Source organism: Otolemur garnettii, unplaced genomic scaffold (genome assembly GCF_000181295.1).
Source record: "Otolemur garnettii isolate 467f Iridium unplaced genomic scaffold, OtoGar3 scaffold00092, whole genome shotgun sequence".
NCBI lineage: Eukaryota > Metazoa > Chordata > Mammalia > Primates > Galagidae > Otolemur > Otolemur garnettii.
Window position 1 is genome coordinate 4,659,501 of NW_003852487.1, and position 20,838 is coordinate 4,680,338.

General features: G+C 52.7%; 1 protein-coding gene across 4 annotated transcripts in view; it reads left to right on the top strand.

Annotated features, from left to right (window-relative positions):
• INTS1 (integrator complex subunit 1) overlaps nt 1-20,838 on the top strand; it is a 34,158-nt gene that overhangs the window by 3,632 nt on the left and 9,688 nt on the right. For 3 of the 4 annotated variants that reach the window (XR_002774695.1, XR_002774696.1, XM_023516508.1), the window contains exons 4-30: nt 300-496; nt 669-806; nt 1,096-1,255; nt 1,422-1,527; nt 1,632-1,824; nt 1,911-2,056; nt 2,142-2,283; nt 3,622-3,798; nt 4,402-4,510; nt 5,094-5,214; nt 5,654-5,731; nt 7,059-7,216; nt 7,924-8,020; nt 13,040-13,131; nt 13,320-13,380; nt 14,454-14,651; nt 14,897-15,026; nt 15,258-15,440; nt 15,513-15,662; nt 16,091-16,270; nt 16,361-16,465; nt 17,272-17,439; nt 17,530-17,641; nt 18,633-18,794; nt 19,565-19,711; nt 20,054-20,152; nt 20,444-20,568. Coding sequence is in view for 2 of the 4 variants with exons in the window: in XM_023516508.1 (XP_023372276.1) it covers nt 300-496; nt 669-806; nt 1,096-1,255; nt 1,422-1,527; nt 1,632-1,824; nt 1,911-2,056; nt 2,142-2,283; nt 3,622-3,798; nt 4,402-4,510; nt 5,094-5,214; nt 5,654-5,731; nt 7,059-7,216; nt 7,924-8,020; nt 13,040-13,131; nt 13,320-13,380; nt 14,454-14,651; nt 14,897-15,026; nt 15,258-15,440; nt 15,513-15,662; nt 16,091-16,270; nt 16,361-16,465; nt 17,272-17,439; nt 17,530-17,641; nt 18,633-18,794; nt 19,565-19,711; nt 20,054-20,152; nt 20,444-20,568 (3,734 nt within the window). In the remaining 2 variants the exon portion in view is untranslated. The remainder of the gene's footprint in view (nt 1-299; nt 497-668; nt 807-1,095; nt 1,256-1,421; nt 1,528-1,631; nt 1,825-1,910; nt 2,057-2,141; nt 2,284-3,621; nt 3,799-4,401; nt 4,511-5,093; nt 5,215-5,653; nt 5,732-7,058; nt 7,217-7,923; nt 8,021-13,039; nt 13,132-13,319; nt 13,381-14,453; nt 14,652-14,896; nt 15,027-15,257; nt 15,441-15,512; nt 15,663-16,090; nt 16,271-16,360; nt 16,466-17,271; nt 17,440-17,529; nt 17,642-18,632; nt 18,795-19,564; nt 19,712-20,053; nt 20,153-20,443; nt 20,569-20,838) is intronic. The other variant, XM_023516509.1, reaches the window with a different exon arrangement.

Here is a 20,838-nt window from a genome sequence, read left to right on the forward strand (position 1 = left end):
GAGGCTACAAATTCGCCAATTTGTAGAAAAGTTTGTGTCTTGGGAACAGGAAACTCCAGGAAGCCTTGTGGGATGCAGTGGAGAAAGGGCTGGACTGACTACTAGGCCAGCACCCTGTAGCCCCTGCACATCCCCCCTCCCCCAGTGCTGCCACTGTCTCTTATGTGGGAAGTTGGTCTGCTACAGTACCAGACACTGATACTTGCTGGGTTTCTGCTGGTCTGCCCGCTATTCCCATGGCCTTGGGGTGACCTCTGTTCTTGGCCCTGGCTCTAACTGGGCCCTCCTGCTTTGGCCAGTCCTGCCCACAGTGTTGCTGGATGAGATTGAAGCTGCTGAGCTAGAGGGGAACGATGACAGGATCGAGGGGGTGCTGTGTGGGGCTGTGAAGCAGCTGAAGGTCACTCGGGCCAAGCCAGACAGCACCCTGTACCTGAGCCTGATGTACCTGGCCAAGATCAAGCCCAACATCTTTGCCACAGAAGGTGTCATTGAGGTGAGAGGAGGCATCTGCCCTTCTGTGTGGGAAAGGTGATATGACAGGCACTCTGCTACTTTCTCTTCCTATGTCTTCCCTCCCAGCTTGCCCCGTCCTGGTTTGTACTGGCTTTGCATGTGCAGGTTCGTGTGCAAGTGAGGCCCTCGGTGATGCACACCCTCTCTTACAGGCTCTGTGCAGCCTCTTACGGCGGGATGCCTCCATCAACTTCAAGGCCAAGGGGAACAGCCTGGTGTCTGTACTGGCTTGTAACCTCCTCATGGCTGCCTATGAGGAGGATGAAAACTGGCCTGAGATCTTTGTCAAGGTGAGGCACCTCTCCCTAGGGCCCTAACAGTGGAGAGAGCAGAGCACCAAAGGTGGTCTCTGGCTACCAGTAGGAAGGAGGCCAACCGAGTATGTTCACCCAAAGAGGGTGTCTGATGGCTTTGGTTGTTACTTCTCAGTTCCTCCTGCACTGAGAAGTTGGTCAAGGCCTCCTGAGCAGCTACCCCACCAGACAGCAAATAGGCATTTGGGGACACACTAGAGTAATAGGGGGCAGGCAGGACAGTACAGCTGCCAGTCAGCGCCTTAAGCCATGCCTCATGGTGTAGGTGTACATTGAAGACTCGCTGGGGGAGCGGGTCTGGGTGGACAGCCCACACTGCAGGACCTTTGTGGACAACATCCAGACGGCGTTTAACACCAAGATGCCCCCCAAGAGCATGCTGCTGCAGGGGGATGTGGGACGTGGCGGTGGGGACCTCGGTGCTGGTAAGAGATGCCAGGGACCAGGCTGGGCCAGAAGTCCGGGCATCCAGCCCAAGGGGAGGGGATGGGGTCATCTTCTGTGGAGTTTGGGTTTGGGAGGTGGGTACTGGCAGGAGGTCAGGAGGGGTGGGGAGGACATTCCTTGGGGCCCTCTCCACGGTCTGTGCAGGGAGCAGCCCTCACCCCTCACTCACGGAGGAGGAGGACAGCCAGTCAGAGTTGCTCATTGCCGAGGAAAAGCTGAGCCCTGAGCAGGAAGGCCAGCTAATGCCGAGGTAGGTATGCTGTGCAGCCCTAGCCCTGTGGGGTATGGCAGGGAGGCAGGCAGGGTGGGGCGCCTCGAGGCCAGCCTTCCTCCCTCCCTTCCTTCCCCCCTCTGGCCTAGGTACGATGACCTCGCAGAGAGCGTGGAAGAGTATGTTCTTGACATGCTTCGGGACCAGCTCAACCGGCGTCAGCCCATTGACAACGTCTCCAGGAACCTCCTGCGGCTTCTCACCTCCACCTGTGGCTATAAGGAGGTGCGGCTAATGACGGTGCAGAAGCTGGAGATGTGGCTACAGAACCCCAAGGTGAGCGTGGTGGGAGGTACCATCCAGCACAGTCCCCACAGGTGCTGCCGGCCATGAAATAGCTGGGTTCCCGGGTCTCTCTGCAGCTGACCAGGCCAGCCCAGGACCTGCTGATGTCTGTTTGCATGAACTGCAATACACACGGCTCTGAGGACATGGATGTCATCTCCCATCTGATCAAGATTCGCCTCAAGCCCAAAGTTCTCCTCAACCACTACATGCTCTGTGTCAGGTATAGCATAGGCAGGAGTGGGCAGGCAGCAAGGCAGCCCTTCACACCCCGTACCCCCCTCCATTCACTTGGCTCTTTGGCCCAGGGAACTGCTAAATGCTCACAAGGACAACCTGGGCACCACCATCAAGTTTGTGATTTTCAATGAACTTTCTAACGCCCGGAACCCAAACAACATGCAGATCCTCTACACTGTATTGCAGCATAGCTCAGAGCTGGCGCCTAAGGTAGGGCCCAAGTGCTGGCAGCTTTGCTGCATGGCAGATGCTCCTTGGGAGCTGTGGTACAGCTGGTTTATGGGATGGGGCAACTTCTAGTTCTGGGGCCAGCCTCAAGCCTGACTCCGGTCCTCCCCATACCAGGTAGGGGCTGTGGCTGGGGGTGGGGGTGTACGTGTGGCATCACCTGTCACCCTGGTGAATGTACAAGTGAATGGGTAGTTTGGTGGTGCTGTGTGGGTAAGTGCTCTGCTTCCAGAGCCCTGCAAGGGATGGGGGCTTTTTTCTTTTTTTTTGAGACAGTCTCACTTTGTTGCCCTTGATAGAGTGCTATAGTGATATAGCTCATAGCAACCTCTAACTCTTGGGCTCAAGTGATTCTCTTGACTCAGCCTCCCAAGTAGCTAGAACTACAGGTGCTTGCCATAACACCCAGCTATTTTTAGAGATGAGGTCTCGCTATAGCTCAAGCTGGTCTTGAATTTGTGGGCTCAGGCTATCCACCTGCCTCGGCCTCTCAGAGTCTTGGGATTATGCCTGGGCTTTGATGAGAGCTTTTGAAACCAACTAGAGTGTGACTTTCAGCCAGTTCCAGTGTGAGAACTCATCTTTCTCAAAATTTAAAGCTCAGTGTTTTGGGGAGGGAGCAATACTCTGGAGCCTTAAAAAGCCACCAGAGTTTCCTAGCTAGGAGCCAGTCCTGCCTTCCTGAGCAGGGCTTGTCCCCAATTAGGCAGAAGTCCCTGTGTGTTCTGACTGTAGGGTTGCAGGCATGCAAACCTGCCTGATTGGTTTCAGGAGTCTCCTTTGAAAGGAAAATCTCCCACACTGTGAACACATTAGGCTTGTCATGGGCTGGTTTGTGTGTGAAACATCAAGGTGGGCTTAGGGCCAGTTCTGATGATCAGGTCTGTCCTCATCGCAGCCAGCGTTTTAAGAAAAGTTCTGGATCATTTAAGCTCTCAGGTTGAGGTTCAGGGTGGAGAAGAGGCTGAGATCTCTTTCATTTGTGGCTGTGCTGCCTGATACTCAGCACTACCACAGTGCCTGTTAGTCTGTGCCCCCATCTGGTGAGGACCAACTCCCCATGTGCCAGTTGCCATGAGAATTAAGTAAGATTTAGCAGTTGCTGCTCTCAGGGAACTCTCAGCCAAGGGAGAAGGACAAGTCTGTCTGAGATGCTGTGGTACTTGTGTGTGCTGACCTGCCTGGCTGTGCCTTAGGAAGGCAGAGGGGCTCATTCTCTGGTCCAGCCTGGGGAGGCTTCCTGTAGGGCTAAGACAGAGGAGGGTGCCAATGGGAAGGGAACTGCCCAGCAGCTTCCCATTTGGCATCTCTCTACCCTAGTTCCTGGCTATGGTGTTTCAAGACCTGCTGACCAACAAGGATGATTACCTGCGGGCCTCTCGGGCCCTGCTCCGGGAGATCATCAAACAGACCAAGCATGAGATCAACTTCCAGGCCTTCTGCCTGGGGCTGATGCAGGAGCGTAAGGAGCCCCAGTACTTGGACATGGAATTCAAGGTGCTATGGATGCCATGGCCTTTCTGGCTCTTCCCCGCCGTATAGGCCCTATTGTAGCTGCCCCCATGTCCTGGGTTTGCCCATACGCCCTGCTCTGCCTGGGGGTGGGTGCCAGCAGGAGGGAGGACCACTGGCTGCTGTGTATCCCAGAGAGTTTAGGTTCCAGCATGCGGGAGGCCTAACCATGCACAGAGGAGTTGGCGCCCCGGGCTAGTATGGATAGAGCTGTAGCTAATGGAGTTAGGGAGGAGATGGTATAGGTAGGGAGGCAGGGCATGGCAGGGTCTTCCTATGCCAGTTTGAAGGGTACAAGAGAGATGTGCTGCGCAGCACCTCTGGTTATGAGCAGCAAGTGGGCGGTCAGCAAGTGAGGCAGTCTGCTCTTCAGGACAGGGGCTCTGTCCAGCTCTGTTGACCAAGCCTGTCTCCAGTGTCGTGACTAGGGCCTTGCTGCCTACTGCTTTTGGGTCTCAAGACCTGCTGGAACCCTCTCCCAATGTGGTCCCTCGGCTTTCTGGATCCCTGCTTGTGCCTGTGCATGTGGAGTGGGGCTTTCATGTGTGGGTCTTTCAAGGACACAAACCTGCTGTCCTGTGCTTGCAGGAGCGGTTTGTGGTTCACATAACTGACGTGTTGGCCGTGTCCATGATGCTGGGGATCACGGCTCAGGTGAAGGAGGCTGGCGTTGCCTGGGACAAGGGAGAGAAGCGAAGTAAGTACATGAGGGTCTTGGGTCTGAGGCAGGGTTCAAGCTGTCAGCAGGCACCTCTCCTGTCACTGTAGGTAGCCCTCCAAGTGGCCCTGAGGGGGCTATACCGCAGCATGGCCTCTGAAGGGGGCCCCTGGAGCTGCTGTTCTGTTCTTCCTGTCTGGACACCAGCTTCAGGCCCAGAGTCTGTTCTCTGTGTGCATCATTTGCATACTCAAGTTCTGGCATTCACTATGGGGGCATGTCAGGCAGGCTTGGTGTCCTTTCAGCCAAAGGTGGGAGGAAGAGATGGGGCGTGGTATTTAAGTCAGCCAGTTTGTTTCATTTTTAAGTGTTTGGCTAGAGTGAAATCCTCTGGAATTCAAAGCCTCCGGTACCCCATGCTTTCCTGGACCCTAGCCAGGGCACGCTTCCTTGAGTGTTACTCCAGCTGAGTCAGCTTCTACCCGTGTAATGCATGGGCGATCCAGAAGCTGGGTTGTTCTGAGTTGCTGCTTTGTAAAGTCCAGCCTCCATCTGGTGCTGGCCTTGATTGGTGCTGGTCTACGACATGGACAAAGCCAGCAAACCTCCTTGTTCACTTTAGACCTTGAGGTGCTGCGCTCGTTCCAGAACCAGATTGCTGCAATCCAGCGGGATGCTGTCTGGTGGCTTCACACCGTCGTGCCTTCTATCAGCAAGCTCTCTCCCAAGGACTATGTACACTGGTAGGGACCTGCCCCAGCCTTTGCCTCACCTTCTGCCCAGTAGCCCACTGGCTCGGGACATGCAGGGGCTTCCACACAGGAACCTGTGACATCCAAGACAGTCAGTGGCAGTAGACACAGGTGTCTTATGCATGCTAGACCCCCACATGGACTCTGCTCTGTCATGTGGGGACCCCTGTCCAATTGGAGCTGCAATTGTCCCACAGTCATAGCATCAGCCTAACTGGCCTCAGGGGTGTTCACGGTAGGTTCCCTGGTAGGTTCTGTGAGGAGGTGCAGCTCTGAGTGGTCAGCTAGCCCCTACGTCTGAGCACATTTCTGTCTATAACTTTTGACCAAGTTGAGTCTATGGGAGACAGGGACCCTTTTCTTGGAACTGGCAGGGTGGAGCAGGTCCTCCCAGCACGCATATCCTAACTGGTGCTTCTCTGCCCTGCAGCCTCCACAAGGTGCTGTTCACAGAGCAACCGGAGACCTACTACAAGTGGGACAACTGGCCACCTGAGAGTGACCGCAAGTGAGTGAGCCTGTTGGCCTGTTGTGTGCTCAAGTGCTAGTGGTGGGGCTGTTTGCTGCATGAGGATCTGGTCAGGGTCTGGACCCAGCTGTGTTCTTTTTTTTTTTTGAGACAGAGCCTCAAGCTATTGCCCTGGGTAGAGTGTTATGGCATCACAGCTCACAGCAACCTCTAACTCCTGGGCTTAAGCAATTCTCTTGCCTCAGCCTCCCGAGTAGTTGGGACTACAGGCGCCCACCATAACGCCCAGCTCTTTTGTGGTTGGCAGGCCCGGGCCAGATTCAAACCCGCCAACTCTGGTATATGTGGCTGGCACCCTAGACACTTGAGCCACAGGCACCACCCCCCAGCTGTGTTCTTAGTGGCCACCATACTGTCCCTCCCTGGGCCGTGAGTGCTGCTTTTCTCTGAAGAATGTCTATTGGTGTCTCTGAAGTCATCTTCACTCTCAGGGACCCAGCCACTACTGTGTCCACATGACTGCTACCATCCTGGTACTCCCACACCCACATCCCCTTCACACACCTCTACACACACTGCTAACCCTTCCTTGCTTCCAAATAGCTGCATACTCTGTCCTTTCTCATATCCTTACCACTGTCTCCCTCTAAGACCAGGTGGTCACCCTAAGTGTTCTAGAACTACACTGCGTCCCCAGTCTCCTGGGGCTCTATAGCCAGCCCATCTGCTTTGGTCATTCTGCTCCCTTTCATGGTGACACTTCTGTTACATTTTGGGAAGTTGTGTAATGGTCTCTCTTTGTCCACCTTTCTCTGAGCTCCTTGTAGGCCAGAACTATTCTCTCTGGGGCATCGGAGCCTCTCCTGTGTTGGCAATAGGAATAAGTGACTGTACATGTGACAAAAGAGTGGGTAGCTTCCCATTCTAAGATAAGTCTTGCAGCCAGGGCTTCTGTCCTGTGAGGGCCACTTGGATTTTTTTTTTTTTTTTTGAGACAGAGCCTCAAGCTGGTCCCCTGGGCAGAGTGCCGTGGCATTACAGCTCACAGCAACCTCCAACTCCTGGGCTCAAGCGAGTCTCCTGCCTCCACCTCCCAAGTAGCTGGGACCACAGGCGCCCGCCACAACGCCCGGCTATTTTTTGGTTGCAGCCGTCATTGTTGTTTGGCGGGTCCGGGCTGGGGATTCGAACCCGCCACCTTAGGTGTACGTGGCTGGCGCCTTAGCCGGTTGAGCTATAGGCGCCGAGCCAGGGCCACTTGGATTTAAGGGAATCAGGCACTTGGGGAGGGATACGCAGGGAGTCTGGCCTCTGTCCTCAGTCCCAACCCCTGACTGAGTCAGACCTCTCCCTCCCCTGCCCACAGCTTCTTCCTGCGCCTCTGCTCAGAGGTGCCCATCCTGGAGGACACACTGATGCGCATCCTCGTCATTGGGCTATCCCGGGAGCTGCCACTTGGCCCTGCAGATGCCATGGAACTTGCTGACCACCTGGTGAAGCGAGCTGCAGCCGTGCAGGCAGATGGTGAGGGTCCTTTGGAGTCTTACTGCAGGCTTTGTCCTGGACTCTTCTAGGTGACAGTTCTGCTCCCTTGTGCCTGTAAAAGCCAAAAGCCATTTGGGTGCTGGTGCCATGGCAGTGCATCTGCCTCCTCTCAGGGAAGCCATGTTTCAGCTGAGCTTTTTGCCCTTCTACTCAGCTCTAAATAGACAGTTTGGGAGGCTTGGAGACCTGGAATTGAGGACTTAGAAGTGTGCTTGTGCCTTTAGCAGCTGTGTAGTCTCTGCATGATTGTGGGATTCACCCTGGGATTTGCATCATATTCAGTGTGATTGAACCATGGCAGGAGCTTCTGTCACTTGTCTCTCCCTCCTCTCAGGTGATGTTAAATCTAGTGCTCCCACTGCCTGTGGGCCAGGCTGTAAAGTCTGCTGTGTGAGCCGGGGGCTTCCTGTTTCCTGCGCCGGTCACACTGTATGTCCTCACTTCTGCACCCTGCACCTAGGCTGTGCCACTGTCCCTTGACAGCCTTGCTTACTCTCTGGACCCTGCTCAGATGCCCCAAAGTAAAAATGTCCACATGTACCAGGGAGCATTTGTGCTTCCTCCAGCCCATCCTGTGCTGCTTCAGCAGGGTCAGGCTTCTCGCTTTGTGACACCCCAGACCCTGCCTTGGCCATCCAGATGTGTGCAATTGGGCTCTGGGGCCTGAGTGTGGGTCTTTGTTTTAGACGTGGAAGTACTGAAGGTCGAGAGGATCCAGCTGATTGACGCCGTACTAAACCTGTGTACCTACCACCACCCGGAGAATATCCAGCTCCCGCCTGGGTGAGACCTGGGCTCCTACTCGGGCCCACCCACCCCACTCCCTGAGGGACAAGCTTTTGGTTGCCTCTTCTCAGTGGCCTGTGAGGCCGAAGTGGGCATTGGGTGATACACAGCCTCTGTTTTTCCACTTTGCTTGAGTTCAAGTGATTCACTTCCTGTTCTCTTCAGTGTCTCTAAGTTATTTGTACTTTTTCTCTGTATTCATTAATGTGTGTGCTTTAATTTTTCACACAGCATTGAGTTTATCCTCTATTTTTTAATCCTTAATGGGATATAACTCATATGCATTTCACCTATTGAAAGTTGTATAATCTTTATAATTTTAGACCTTTTCTCCCTCTAAAAGGAACTTGGACCCATTAATTGTCTCTCTCTGTGCCCCCATTGTTCCACCCTATGCCCCTCCCCCGCCTTCCCTCAGCAACCACTGTTTTGCTCTCATTTCTGTAGACGTATCCTTTGGGGATGTTTTATATAAACAGAATCCTACAACATGTGATCTTCTGTGACTGGCTTTCTCCCCTGAGCACAGTGTTTTCAGGGTTCTTCCACATCATAGCAGGTGTTGGTGCTTCATTCCTTTCTGTAGCCAAGTGACATACCGTTGTATAGACTGGTGTGAAGGTTTTTCAACCCTTTCACAGCATTTGAACCTATTAGTTAAACTGCGTGTAACACTTAAATTATGTTGATCAAAACAAAAAAAGCAAAAAAAGAATATACTGGGTGGCGCCTGTGGCTCAAAGGAGTGGGCACCGACCCCATATGCCGGAGGTGGTGGGTTCAAACCCAGCCCTGGCCAAAAACTGCAAAAAAAAAAAAAAAGAAAAGAATATACTTACTGTACTTTGAACTTCTCTCAAAAATTAATTAATGACCTTTAAAAATTTCTGTGGCCCACCTAAGATCCTCTCGTGGCACACCAGTTGAAAATCACTGGTATAGATGTCTTATTTATCATTCTCCAGCTGGTAGACATTTGGCGGTATCTACTGTGTGACTGTTTTTTTTTTTTCTTTTTGAGACAGAGTCTTACTATGCAGCCCTTGGTAGAGTGCCATGGTGTCACAGCTCACAGCAACCTCCAACTCCTGGGCTCAAGTGAGTCTCCTGCCTCCACCTCCCAAGTAGCTGGGACTAAAGGCACCAGCCACAATGCCTGGCTATTTTTTGGTTGCAGCTGTCATTGTTGTTTGGCAGGCCTGCGCTGGATTTGAACCCATCAGCTCAGGTGTACATGGCTGGCGCCTTAGCTGCTCGAGCCACAGGCGCCGACCTATGGGTGGCTATTTTTAATAGTGCTGTGTACATGTGTGTGCACATCTGTGTGCCTATGAGATTTCAAGTGTTCTAAGTGGATACCAGGAGTGAAATTGCTGGGAGGATCAGGTGTCATCTCATGTCATTACATGGCAGCTGTGTCATTTCACTTTCCAGTGTCTCTGTCATCACCAACACTGACTGCCCATTTCTCTTGTTTTAGCCATCCAGGTGAACATGAGGTGGTGTCTCATTTTAGTTTTGGTTCATGGTTTTCTAATCACTGATGATATTTGTGTACTGATTGGCCATTTATATATCTCCTTTGGAGAAATGTCTATTCAAGTTTTTGCTGAGGTATTTTTTAATTTTTAATTTTTGGGGGATAGGTCTTACTGTATCAAGCAGGCATTCACAGTGGTGTCAACACAGCTCACTGCAACTTTGAGCCCCTGAGCTTAAGCCTCAGCCTCCCAGATAGCTGGGACTATAGGCACCTGCCACCACACTCAGCTAATTTTTCTATTTTTACTGGAGATGGGAGTCTTGCTCTTGCTCAGGCTGGTCTTGAACTCCTGAACTCAAGCAGTCCACCCTCCTTAGCCTCCCAGAGTGCTAGGGTTACAAGCAGGAGCCGTTGCACCAGCCATTGGTACTAGACTCTTAGTAGATTTATGCTTTGCAAATATAGTATTTTCTCCCTTTCTGTAGGTTGTTTTTTCACTTTCTTAATAGTATCCTTTGACACAAAAGTTCTAAATTTTGATGAAGTCCAATTTATTTTATTTCATTTTATTAATTTAATTTTTTTTTTTTTTTTTTGAGACAGAGTATCACTATGTCACCCTTGGTAGAGTGCTGTGGTGTCGTAGCTCACAGCAACCTCCAACCCTTGGGCTCAGGCATTTCTCTTGCCTCAGCCTCCCAAGTAGCTGGGACTTTAGGCGTCCACTGCAATGCCCAGCTATTTTTTGTTGTGGTTGTAGTTGTCATTGTTGCTTAGCTGGCCCAGGTCAGGTTCGAACCCGCCACTCTCAGTGTATGTGGCTAGCGCCATAACCACCATGCTATGGGTATGGAGCTAATTTATTTCATTTTATTTTATTTGGTTTCTATGCTTTTGTGTGATATCTGAGAAACCATTGTCTAGCCCTGGGTCACAAAGATTTAATTCTATATTTTCTTCCAAGGGTTTTACAGTTTCAGCTCTTAAATTTGGATATTTGGTCCATTTTGGGTTAATTTTTATTTGTGGTATGAGGCAGAGGTCCAATTTACTCCCTTTCATGGTGATGTCCAGTTGTCCCCGTACCATTTGCTGAAATATTTGCTTCATCTCATCAAATGATCTTGGTTTCTTGTCAGAAATCACGCACGTAGGTTTATGAACTCTGGATTCTATTCTGTTGACCATTGTGTGATCTGATAAAATCCAACTTGTCTCTCTGTTGCTGTGGCTGCCTGTGCTTTGGTATTGTACCTGAAAAATCGTTGCCAACCCATGCTCATGAGACTTACTCCTGTTTTTGCCTAAGAATTTTATAGTTTTAGCTCTTAAATGTTTAGGTCTATCCATTTTGTACATGGTGTTTGGCAGGGGCCCAATTTCATGTTTTGCACGTTGATGTGCAGTTGTTCCAGTATTATTGAAAAGACCATTCCTCTTTTGATGGTCTTGGCACCTTTTCAGTATCTTTGAGCATAAATGTGAAGTTTCATTCCTAGACTCTCAATTCTGTTCTGCTGATCTGTGAGTCTGTTTTTAATGCTTATACCACACTGTCTGCATTACTGTAACTTTGTGTTCAGTTTTTTTTTTTAAGACAGTCTCACTATGTTGCCCTTGGTAGAGTGCCGAGGCATCACAGCTCACAGCAGCCTCAAACTCTTGGGCTTAAGTGGTTCTCTTGCCTCAGCCTCCCAAGTAGCTGGGACTAGAGACACCTGCCACCACGCCCAGCTATTTTTTTTTTTTTATTGTAGTTGTCATTGTTGCTTAGCAGGCCCAGGCCAGGCTCATACCCACCAGCCCAGGTGGATGTGGCTGGTACTGTAACCACTGAGCTATGGGTGCTGAGCCAACTTTGTGTTCAGTTTTGAAATTGGGAAGGCTCTGTCTTCCAACTTTGTTCTTTTTTAAGATTGTCTTGCCTATTTTTTTTTTTTTGAGACAGTCTCATTTTGTCACCTTCAGTAGAGTGCTGTGGCATCATAGCTCACAGCAAACTCAAACTCTTGGGCTCAAGTGATTCTCTTGCCTCAGCCTCCCAAGTACGGACTACAGGTGCCCACCACAATGCCTGCCTATTTTTAGAGACAAGGTCTTGCTCAGCCTCAGGCTGGTCTCAAACTCGTGAGCTCAGGCAATCCACCCACCTAGGCCTCCCAGAGTGCTAGGATTACAGGTGTGAGCCACTGCACCCAGCCTGTTTTGGCTATTCTGAGTCCTTTCATTTCCATGTGGATTTCTGCAGAAAAGCCAAGTGGGTTTTTATAGGGATTGCATTGAATCTGTAAGGTGAACTGCCACGTTAATGATATCAAATCTCAACTCGTGCACATGAGTTGTATTTCCCTGTGTCTAGAGTTGTGGTTTCTTTTATCAGCATTGTGTTGTTTTCACTGTAGAAGTTTTGAAATTATCCTGTTAGGTTATACCTAACCCTGACCACGATCCTGCTGCTGGTGGGTTTTTCTGCATTTCTCTTGTAGCTCCTAGTGCCTGTTTTGCTTCCCAGTGGGGTCTTTTCCACTCGACAACAGACACACACTGCTGCAACTTTTGTCTCACATTCTCTTCATTCTTTCTAGGGGTCGGAATTCTTTGCCACTTGAAAGGACTGTACTTTAATTATAATTACATTATATCTAACTTTTAAATATTATTGCAATTACATGTTGATGCATACTAAAGTTGTTCCTATTTTTCTGACCTAAATAAGAGTGATAAGTAATGGCTGAGTAGCTCACACCTGTAACCCTAGCACTCTGGGAGGCCAAGGCAGGTGGATTGCTTGAGCTCGTGAGTTCAAGACCAGCCTGAGCAAAACTGAGACCCTGTCTCTCCTAAAAATAGAAAAACTGACTTGGCGCCTGTGGTTCAAGTGGCTAAGGCACCAGCCATGTACACCTAAGGTGACAGGTTCAAATCGAGCCTGGGCCTGCCGAACAACAATGATGGCTACAACCAAAAAATAGCCAGGTGTTGGGGCAGGGGCCTGTGATCCCAGCTATTTGGGAGGCAGAGGCAGGAGACTTGCTTAAGCCCAGGAGTTGGAGGTTGCTGTGGGCTATGATGCCGTAGCACTCTTCCCAGGGGGACAGCTTAAGGCTCTGTCTCAAAAAAAAAAAAAAAAAAAGAGAAACTGAGGCAAGAGGAACATTAGAACCTGAGTTGGAGGTTACTGTGAGCTATGACGCTATAGCACTTTACTCAGAGCAACAGCTTGAGACTGTCTCAAAAAAAAAAAAAAAGGAATGATAACTAACATTTATTGAGCATTTTATTATTTACCAGTGTTTCCCATTTTATAGATGGGGAACTGAAGCTAAGAAAAGTAAATAATTGCCCTGGGCTCCAAACTGCTGAGAGATAGCTGGAATTTGTACCTGGATGGTAGATGCAGAGCTGGACACTGCACACTGCTGCACATGTGCTCGGGCAGGTGTTGCTGCCAGACTGTGCAGGGGACAGGGGAGCTCTGAGGCACCAGGATCAATAGTGCGGTCATTAAGCAAGTGCTGCTCCTTGCTCCCTAGGTACCAGCCCCCAAACCTCGCCATCTCTACCCTCTACTGGAAGGCCTGGCCCCTCCTGCTGGTTGTTGCCGCCTTCAACCCTGAGAATATCGGTGAGCCCTCTCTGGTCAGCGCACAAGCCAGAGGATGCGTTACTCTTGGGGTTGCTCATTTGTTAGGACTTGGAATGGAACCTAGTTGGGGACTAGGTGAGGGTGGGATCATGTACCTGAAACAGGGTTGCTATCTGGTGCCTATAGGGTAGCTCTGGGAGCCCCTCCGTTCTTGCCTTGTCTTCTAGGCCTGGCCGCCTGGGAGGAATACCCAACCCTGAAGATGCTCATGGAGATGGTGATGACCAAGTGAGAGCTTGTGTCTTCCCTGTGGGACTAGGGTAGGGGGGCACAGGCAGGGCCAGGTCTCTGTTATGTTGCATTACTGGTTCCTGTTTACTTGTGCACTTGAGGTTGTGAATCTAAGTCTGTCACATTTGGTCTCTCTTCCCTTATTGGGGGTTGGGGGTGTGTGGATTGAGGTAGAGCCCACAAAGAGATCTGCAGGCCCTACCAACCCACCTGGCAAGCCCTCTTGCCACTGGCATGGGGAGAGGGCAGGCTTATGGGTGGTGTGATGCTGGGCAGATGTGAGGAAAGAAGCAATGGAGGACCAGGTGGGCTGTAACAAGACCCTGCTTGGGGCCAGAGGCAGGTGAGCTCTGCCCCAGTGTGCTGGTATCCACACAGGGTGAGAGCATGATGTGCTTCAGGACCTAGTGTTTCGTCCAGCCAGTGAAGGCATCTCACAGAGTGGTGGCCAAGATGTAGCAGGGCCTGCAGCCATGGCATTGTGGAGACCCAGCCTGAGTGTTGTGACTAGGCCAGTGTGTACCTAAGGCCAGTTACACAGCTGCCTCCTTTGCCCTTCTGAAGGGCTATCATATACCTGAAGGAGCAGGCTTTGTGGGGCTTTAGAGATAGAATTCAGGGAGATAGATTTGGGAATATAAAAAGGAGATGGACTGTTGGTGCCTCCCATAATGCTGCCTGAGCCTCTGGAAGGCCCTCAGGGTAGGTGGAGGCCTGTTCAGGTCTGTTGTTCCTGGCAGAGTGGCATGGAAGAGGTGGTGTCCTACACAGAGGCTCTGGGGTTCTGACACTGACTGGGTGGGACACTGATAAGGGCTGTCCTGCTGTATGGAAGAAGGAAAGAGTTGGGGCTGGGTTCTTTGGAGAATATGGATGTTTCTCTCTGGGATCTCAGCTTTGATGGCTTTGGGATGGCCTCATGGGTCAGCCCTGATGCTCCTGACAGCTCAAGCTGTGTGCCAGGCAGCAGCAGTGTCGTGGGTTTTGACCCTCCTCAACCTTGAACACTGTCTGATGGGGAACAGCCTTTAACAAGGGGCAGGGTAACAAGTCCCCCTTGTCTGGCCCAGCAATTACTCCTACCCACCATGTACTCTCACGGATGAGGAGACTCGGACAGAGATGATCAATCGGGAGCTCCAAATCTCCCAGCGGGAGAAGCAGGAGATTCTGGCCTTTGAGGGACATCTGGCGGCAGCATCCACCAAGCAGACCATTACTGAGAGCAGCAGCCTCCTCCTGTCTCAGCTCACCAGCCTGGATCCCCAGTATGTGTCTGGCCCACACTCCAAACCCTGAGGCCCGGGGTAGCACTGACTGGGATGGCAAGTGGTTGGTATGGGTTGGGTGGGACACAGCCAGACCTTGGGCACAGCTAAAATCAGGACATATGCTCCATTGCAGAAATGCTGCCTCGGCTGGGAGGCTGTGGCTTTCCCTGCCCTCACTATTGCTTTGGGGTGGGGTGTGATGTATGGCTTTCTGACATACTGGTGTCCTCTGTGAACCCCAGAGGGCCCCCCCGGAGGCCTCCCCCTCACATCCTGGATCAAGTGAAAGGCCTCAACCAGTCCCTCCGCCTAGGGCATCTCCTGTGTCGGAGCCGCAACCCTGACTTTCTCCTCAACATCATCCAGAGGCAGGTGAGTTTTGCCTCAGGGCTCCTGGAGACAGAGATGGTGGGGGCATAGCCTGGGATGTCCCAGAGGCATTGGTGGGCTCTGACATTAAGTGGCATCATGGCCAGAAGAGGGGAGAGCACAGCTGCATACAAGATGCACGCAGACTGCATGATGCGCCAGCACAGTGCTGCTCTGCCTGACTTGCGTCTGAGCAGGGGAAGGTGCTGAACGTGGCCCTGTATCATCATCCAGGCCTCCTCGCAGTCCATGCCCTGGCTGGCTGACCTGGTGCAGTCCAGCGAGGGCTCCCTGGATGTGCTACCTGTGCAGTGCCTGTGTGAGTTTCTGCTGCATGATGCCGCGGATGATGCTGCTGCCTCTGGGGAGGAGGAGGACGAGGGTGAGAGCAGAGAGCAAAAGGCCAAGAAGCGGCAGGTGCGTGCTCGCCCACAGTTCCAGCTGTAGCCCCAACCCATGGCCCCCTGAGAGCCCCTTTTGTCTCTGCAGAGACAGCAGAAGCAGCGACAGCTCCTGGGCCGCCTGCAGGACCTGCTGCTGGGCCCGAAGGCCGATGAGCAGACAACATGTGAGGTGCTCGACTACTTCCTGCGGCGCCTTGGCTCGTCCCAGGTGGCCTCCCGCGTGCTGGCTATGAAGGTGAGGCTAGGTGGTGCATCTCTATTTTTGTGTGTTTGACGTCTACCCAGACTATCTTCTAACTGGTTTTCGTGGTAGAGTGGTCTCCACAGGTAACATTTGGAAGCAGTAAGGCTTTATCCCTTGTCTTGGTATTCTTCCCCTGGGTGGTAATGGAAACATTCAGAGAGAGTGACACAGTGAAGTAGAACTATGCTAAATCTTGAAAATGAACAGCAGCTTTTTAAAGAAAGCAGTTCTTGCTACTTTTTCCTGCCTTTCTGTTGTGGTCACTCTGGGAACCAGTGGATCAATCAGCCTGTTTCCTCACAAGCTCTGGGTTCTCCACACAAGGCTTTGAGGGTACAAACTTGCCCCCCCAGGTTAGGCTGTTGGCCCCTGCTAGTGCCCTGGTGGTGGCTGGGTCCAGCTCCACATGTTGCCCGCAGGGCTTGTCACTGGTGCTCTCAGAGGGCAGCCTGCGGGATGGGGAGGAGCGGGAACACCCCATGGAGGAAGACTCGGGGGACACAGACCTGCTGCAAGGTTACCAGTGGCTGCTGCGGGACTTGCCCAGGCTGCCACTGTTTGACAGTGTCCGAAGCACCACTGCTCTGGCGCTGCAACAGGTAAGGCTACTGGAGGGAGCCTCGGGACAGACTAGGCAAGTGGCAGCACTGCCTCGAGGAGCTGCTCAGAACTCTTCTCCTCCTTCCCAGGCCATCCACATGGAGACGGACCCACAGACCATCAGTGCCTACTTGGTGTACCTATCCCAGCACACACCGGTGGAGGAGCAGGGCCAGCACAGTGACCTAGCCTTGGTGAGGGGGAATGAGGGACCTGGCCTTGGTGAAGGGAAATGGGGGACAAGGACAGCACAGGGATCTGGCCCTGATAAGCAAGGACAAGGGCAGCATGGGGATGGAGCTCTTGGGGCTCAGGGCCAGCAGTGCCGTGTCCTGGGCTGGAGGCTCCTTGTGCCAAGGGCGGTGTTCAGGATGGGAGTGTGGCATAGCTAGTGTGCTGGGGGTCTTAGTGCTCTCTGGAATTTGGCTGTCTCTGTCCATTTCTTAGTCACTGCTGATTCTGTGGAGCATTTCTCCCTAGATCTCATGGTGCCCTGATGGAGCCTGGAGGCCTGATGGTCTTTGAGGCCTTTGTCCTCAGACTCTTGTGCCAGCAAATAACTGGGGTTGTTGGGGTTCCCGCTGGGCTCCTCAGCAGAACCATTGCAAATTTCTAGATACTGTGTCTGGATGGCCTTTTCCCTTTTGGCCTTGGAAAGTACATGTTTCTGATGCTTGTGGGACAGCATCTATGCTGTGGCGGGCAGTGGGCAACAACATCTGCTTTCAGGGCCATTGTTCTTGGCCATGAGAGCTGTGTGCTCTCCAGAGAGTTATAAAGCTCTCGTCATCTCTTCTTTGCCATGCTGCCATCAGACTGAGGGTCTGTGACTCTGAGGAGCTCCACTCCCCTGCAATTGTGATCTTAGATGTGCTGGGGATAGTCAGTGTTCCTGTTAGGTGTGTGGTTTGCCAAGGTTGACCTGGGTCATGGAGCCTTGTGGGTAAGCTGTGACTACTCGAGTCCCCAGGGAGCCTCTGAAGGACCTACCCTCCCCCAGGATGTGGCCCGGCTGGTCGTTGAGCGTTCCACCATCATGTCCCACCTCTTCTCAAAGCTCTCCTCCAGCACCACGTCAGATGCTGTGCTGGGTGCCCTGCTGTCTATCTTCTCCCATTACGTGAGGCGCATGCGCCAGAGCAAGGAGGGCGAGGAGGTCTACAGCTGGGTAAGGCGGCCACTCAACGCCTAGGCCCTGCATCCCCCTTAATCCCCCATAACCTCTATGACCCCTATTCCCCATCTCCTTTCCCCATAGTCAGAGTCTCAGGACCAGGTCTTTCTGCGCTGGACCAGTGGGGAGACTGCTACCATGCACATCCTCGTGGTCCATGCAATGGTCATCCTGCTGACGCTTGGCCCGCCCCGAGGTGAGTAGTAGCCAGGCGGGCAGCCCCTCAGGGGTATGGGCAACAAGTCTCAGAGCAGGAAGACCCACCATGCTGGCCTGTAGCTTTAGGTACTTCCCCTTTGCCACTATGTCTCTGTTCATTTTTAAAGTGGAGATTAAAGTATGTCCACATACTTGTCTCAGTATTTGTGGAAACACGTGAAACCCTGTGCATGCCAAGGCCTGCCTGGTGTTGAAATTGTCCACTGCCCTAACCCTAGATGCATGCAGCAGCCCTTGTGCTCCAGAGGCTGTGCTGTCCTTTTCTCATGGCCAAGCCGTGAACTCGGCCTCTTGGCATGCAGGCCCACATGAGGATGCCTAGAAGTGTTCAGGTGCCATCCATGGGGCCCCAGGGCCTGGTGAGCCCAGGCCAACTGAACCTTCTTTGGCCTGGAAGCCTTCCATGTCACTGGCCAACTACTGGAACGGCTTTGCCACTGACCTGATAGTGTTGGGAGTGGAGGGAAGGACAGAGCCCCCCCGCCCGGTGACCCCTGTCAGGAGATAGGTGGAGGTGGAAGCCCCCAGGTGGACAGGTACAGTTGCTGCCCTTGGGAGGGCAAGAGAAGGCTGAGCCCATTGGGTTTCTCTTTGGCTTTGTAGAGCTAAGGGAGCTGGTCCCACCAGGCAGACTGAGCCCAGAGGTCAGGGCTGGACTAGGGCCATGCAAATCATCTGTGGCAAGTGTCCCCATCCCTCAGCTGTGAAGTGAAGCACAACAGGGATATGCTGTCCACCTCTCATGGAGGTTGTGAGCACTAAGTACATTAGTTTATGTAAAGCACCTGACACGTAGTAAATACTTGTGCAGCACTGTCCTCTGAAGCCTTGATTTCCCCATGTGAAGGGAGGACTTGTATCAAGTGATCTCAGGGTTTCTCAGGCCTCAGCACTAGGCTGTTCTGGGATCCTGGGACTCCTCAGATGGTGAAGTTGGAAGCCTCCTCACCATGTTGTCTCTCCCAAAGCTGGTGATAATGAGTTCCAGGAGCTGCTAGACATCTGGTTTCCGGAGAAGAAGCCCCTGCCCACCGCCTTTCTGGTGGACACATCTGAGGAGGCACTGCTACTGCCTGACTGGCTGAAGCTGCGCATGATTCGCTCAGAGGTCCCTCGCCTGGTGGACGCAGGTACTGACCCAGCTTGGGCTCTGGGGAAAGGAGGCCTGGGCATGTCAGCCTAGGTGACTGCCAGCTGTTACAGATGAATGAGGACAGGCTCATGGACTCTTGGACCTCTGGGAGGCTCCTAGGTACCCTAGCATCCTGCAGGTGCTTCTTCAGTCCTGGCTGAGCCTGGCCCTATGCTGGAGTCTGAAAGAAGACCCAGTGTGGCTTGTGCTATCCCTGCCTAAGAGTGGCCTACAGTTTAGTAGTCAGGCCCAGGGACCTGCATCCTGAGGCAGAAAAGAGATAAAGTGGTTAGGGGATGCAGGGGAGGTAGTGGGGGCCTCTGAGTTGGTTCTTAGAGACTTGAGGAGGTTGGGGTGAACTACAGTGAGAGGGCTAGCCCCAGGGGCTGGACAGGGGACCTGAGCCAACATGAGTCAGTCAGGGTAACACCTGAGGGGACTTTGGGCAGCAGTTTGAGTGAATGGGGTTGGTGTGGGAAGTCCAGTGAAGGATGTACACTAAGGAGTCTGGGCCCCCATATTTTGCTCAGAGCCATTGATGACGTCAGTGGGTTGCAGTGTGACCACTGAGCTCCAGGAGGAGAGCATACAGTGGCCTGTGTGCAGCTGTGGGGAGGGGAGTGTGCCCCATTCTGGCCAGGCTCTAGCGCAGACCCAAAGTGATCCTGAACTAGTGCCACTGTCCCACTGGTTGGGATCTCTGGATAGGGACACCTGAGCAAGTGCCTCCCCATGTCTTGGAGGCCACTGAGCAAGCACTTCCCTCAGCCCTTCAGGACCTGGAGCCACAGCAGCTGCTGCTGTTCGTCCAGTCCTTTGGCATCCCTGTGTCCAGTATGAGTAAGCTTCTCCAGTACCTGGACCAGGCGGTGGCCCACGACCCTCAGACCCTGGAGCAGAACATCATGGACAAGAGTGAGACCCAGGCTCTGTGGTGTCCCACACATGCCTAACCAAGTCCCCGGGCAGTGAGACCCTTGTGTGGGTTGGGGGCCAAGGTCAGGTGTGTGGGTGCAAGTAGACTCATGGGCAAGAGATAGAGTAGGAGGGTCAGCACCAGGCACCCCTTTTGGTGTTTGTTTTAAGGCTGGAGAGGCCCTTTTGACACTTAAGTGATCCTTGCTGGGAGATCCTGTAGCTCAGCCTCCAGCGTCTTAGGGTGACTCTCTAGGAGCCTCCCTGGTTCGGGTTCCTGTGGAAAGGGAAGTGTGTTCTCCCCACCTGTGCCTACATGTTACCCTGGCTGCTGTCTCATAGATTACATGGCTCACCTGGTGGAGGTTCAGCACGAGAGAGGTGCCTCTGGGGGCCAGACGTTCCACTCCCTGCTCACGGCCTCCCTACCCCCCCGGCGAGGTACAGCCCATGCCCCACTAACGACACTCTTGCCCAGGGCCCACAGAGACTCCTTGGCTCTTCCTTGGTCAGCCTTTGCCTCTGGGCAGGATGTGGACTCCTGTTCAAAGTCTGACCTCCTGGGCACAGGTGGGGCCTGGAGTCCTCAGGGAATGCAGACCCTCTGCGGGGCTCCAGAGCCAGCCCTTCTTTTTGGGTGATGGCCCTGGGCTAGATTGGGTTTGGTTTGTATAGTGCCCCCCTTTGAGAGCTGGTCACAGTTTGGTCATAACAATTCTGCTTTCTCTGCAGACAGTGCAGAGGCACTGAAACCGAAGAGTAGTCCAGAGCAGCCGCCAGGCCAGGGGAGGGCCCGTGCTGGGACACAGATCCGGGTGCTTGGCCCCGAGGACGACCTGGCTGGCTTGTTCCTGCAGGTACGGACAGAGCCATGCTCAGATCCCACAGCTGTGGCCGCTCTTGGACACAAGTGTTCTCCCTACCTTGCATACGCAATGGCTTTTTATACATGTGCCTATTTGATACTGGCATGCTATGCTCATGTATGTACCCCTACACTCTCAAAAGGGCTTCTTGGGAACACCCTCTTTGCCATCCTTGCACATCCCTGTGCACTTGGCATCCTGTTTTGTTCATGCAGAAGCAAAAGTTTGCAGAGCTCCCTGTGGCCCCATCCCATTTCCACT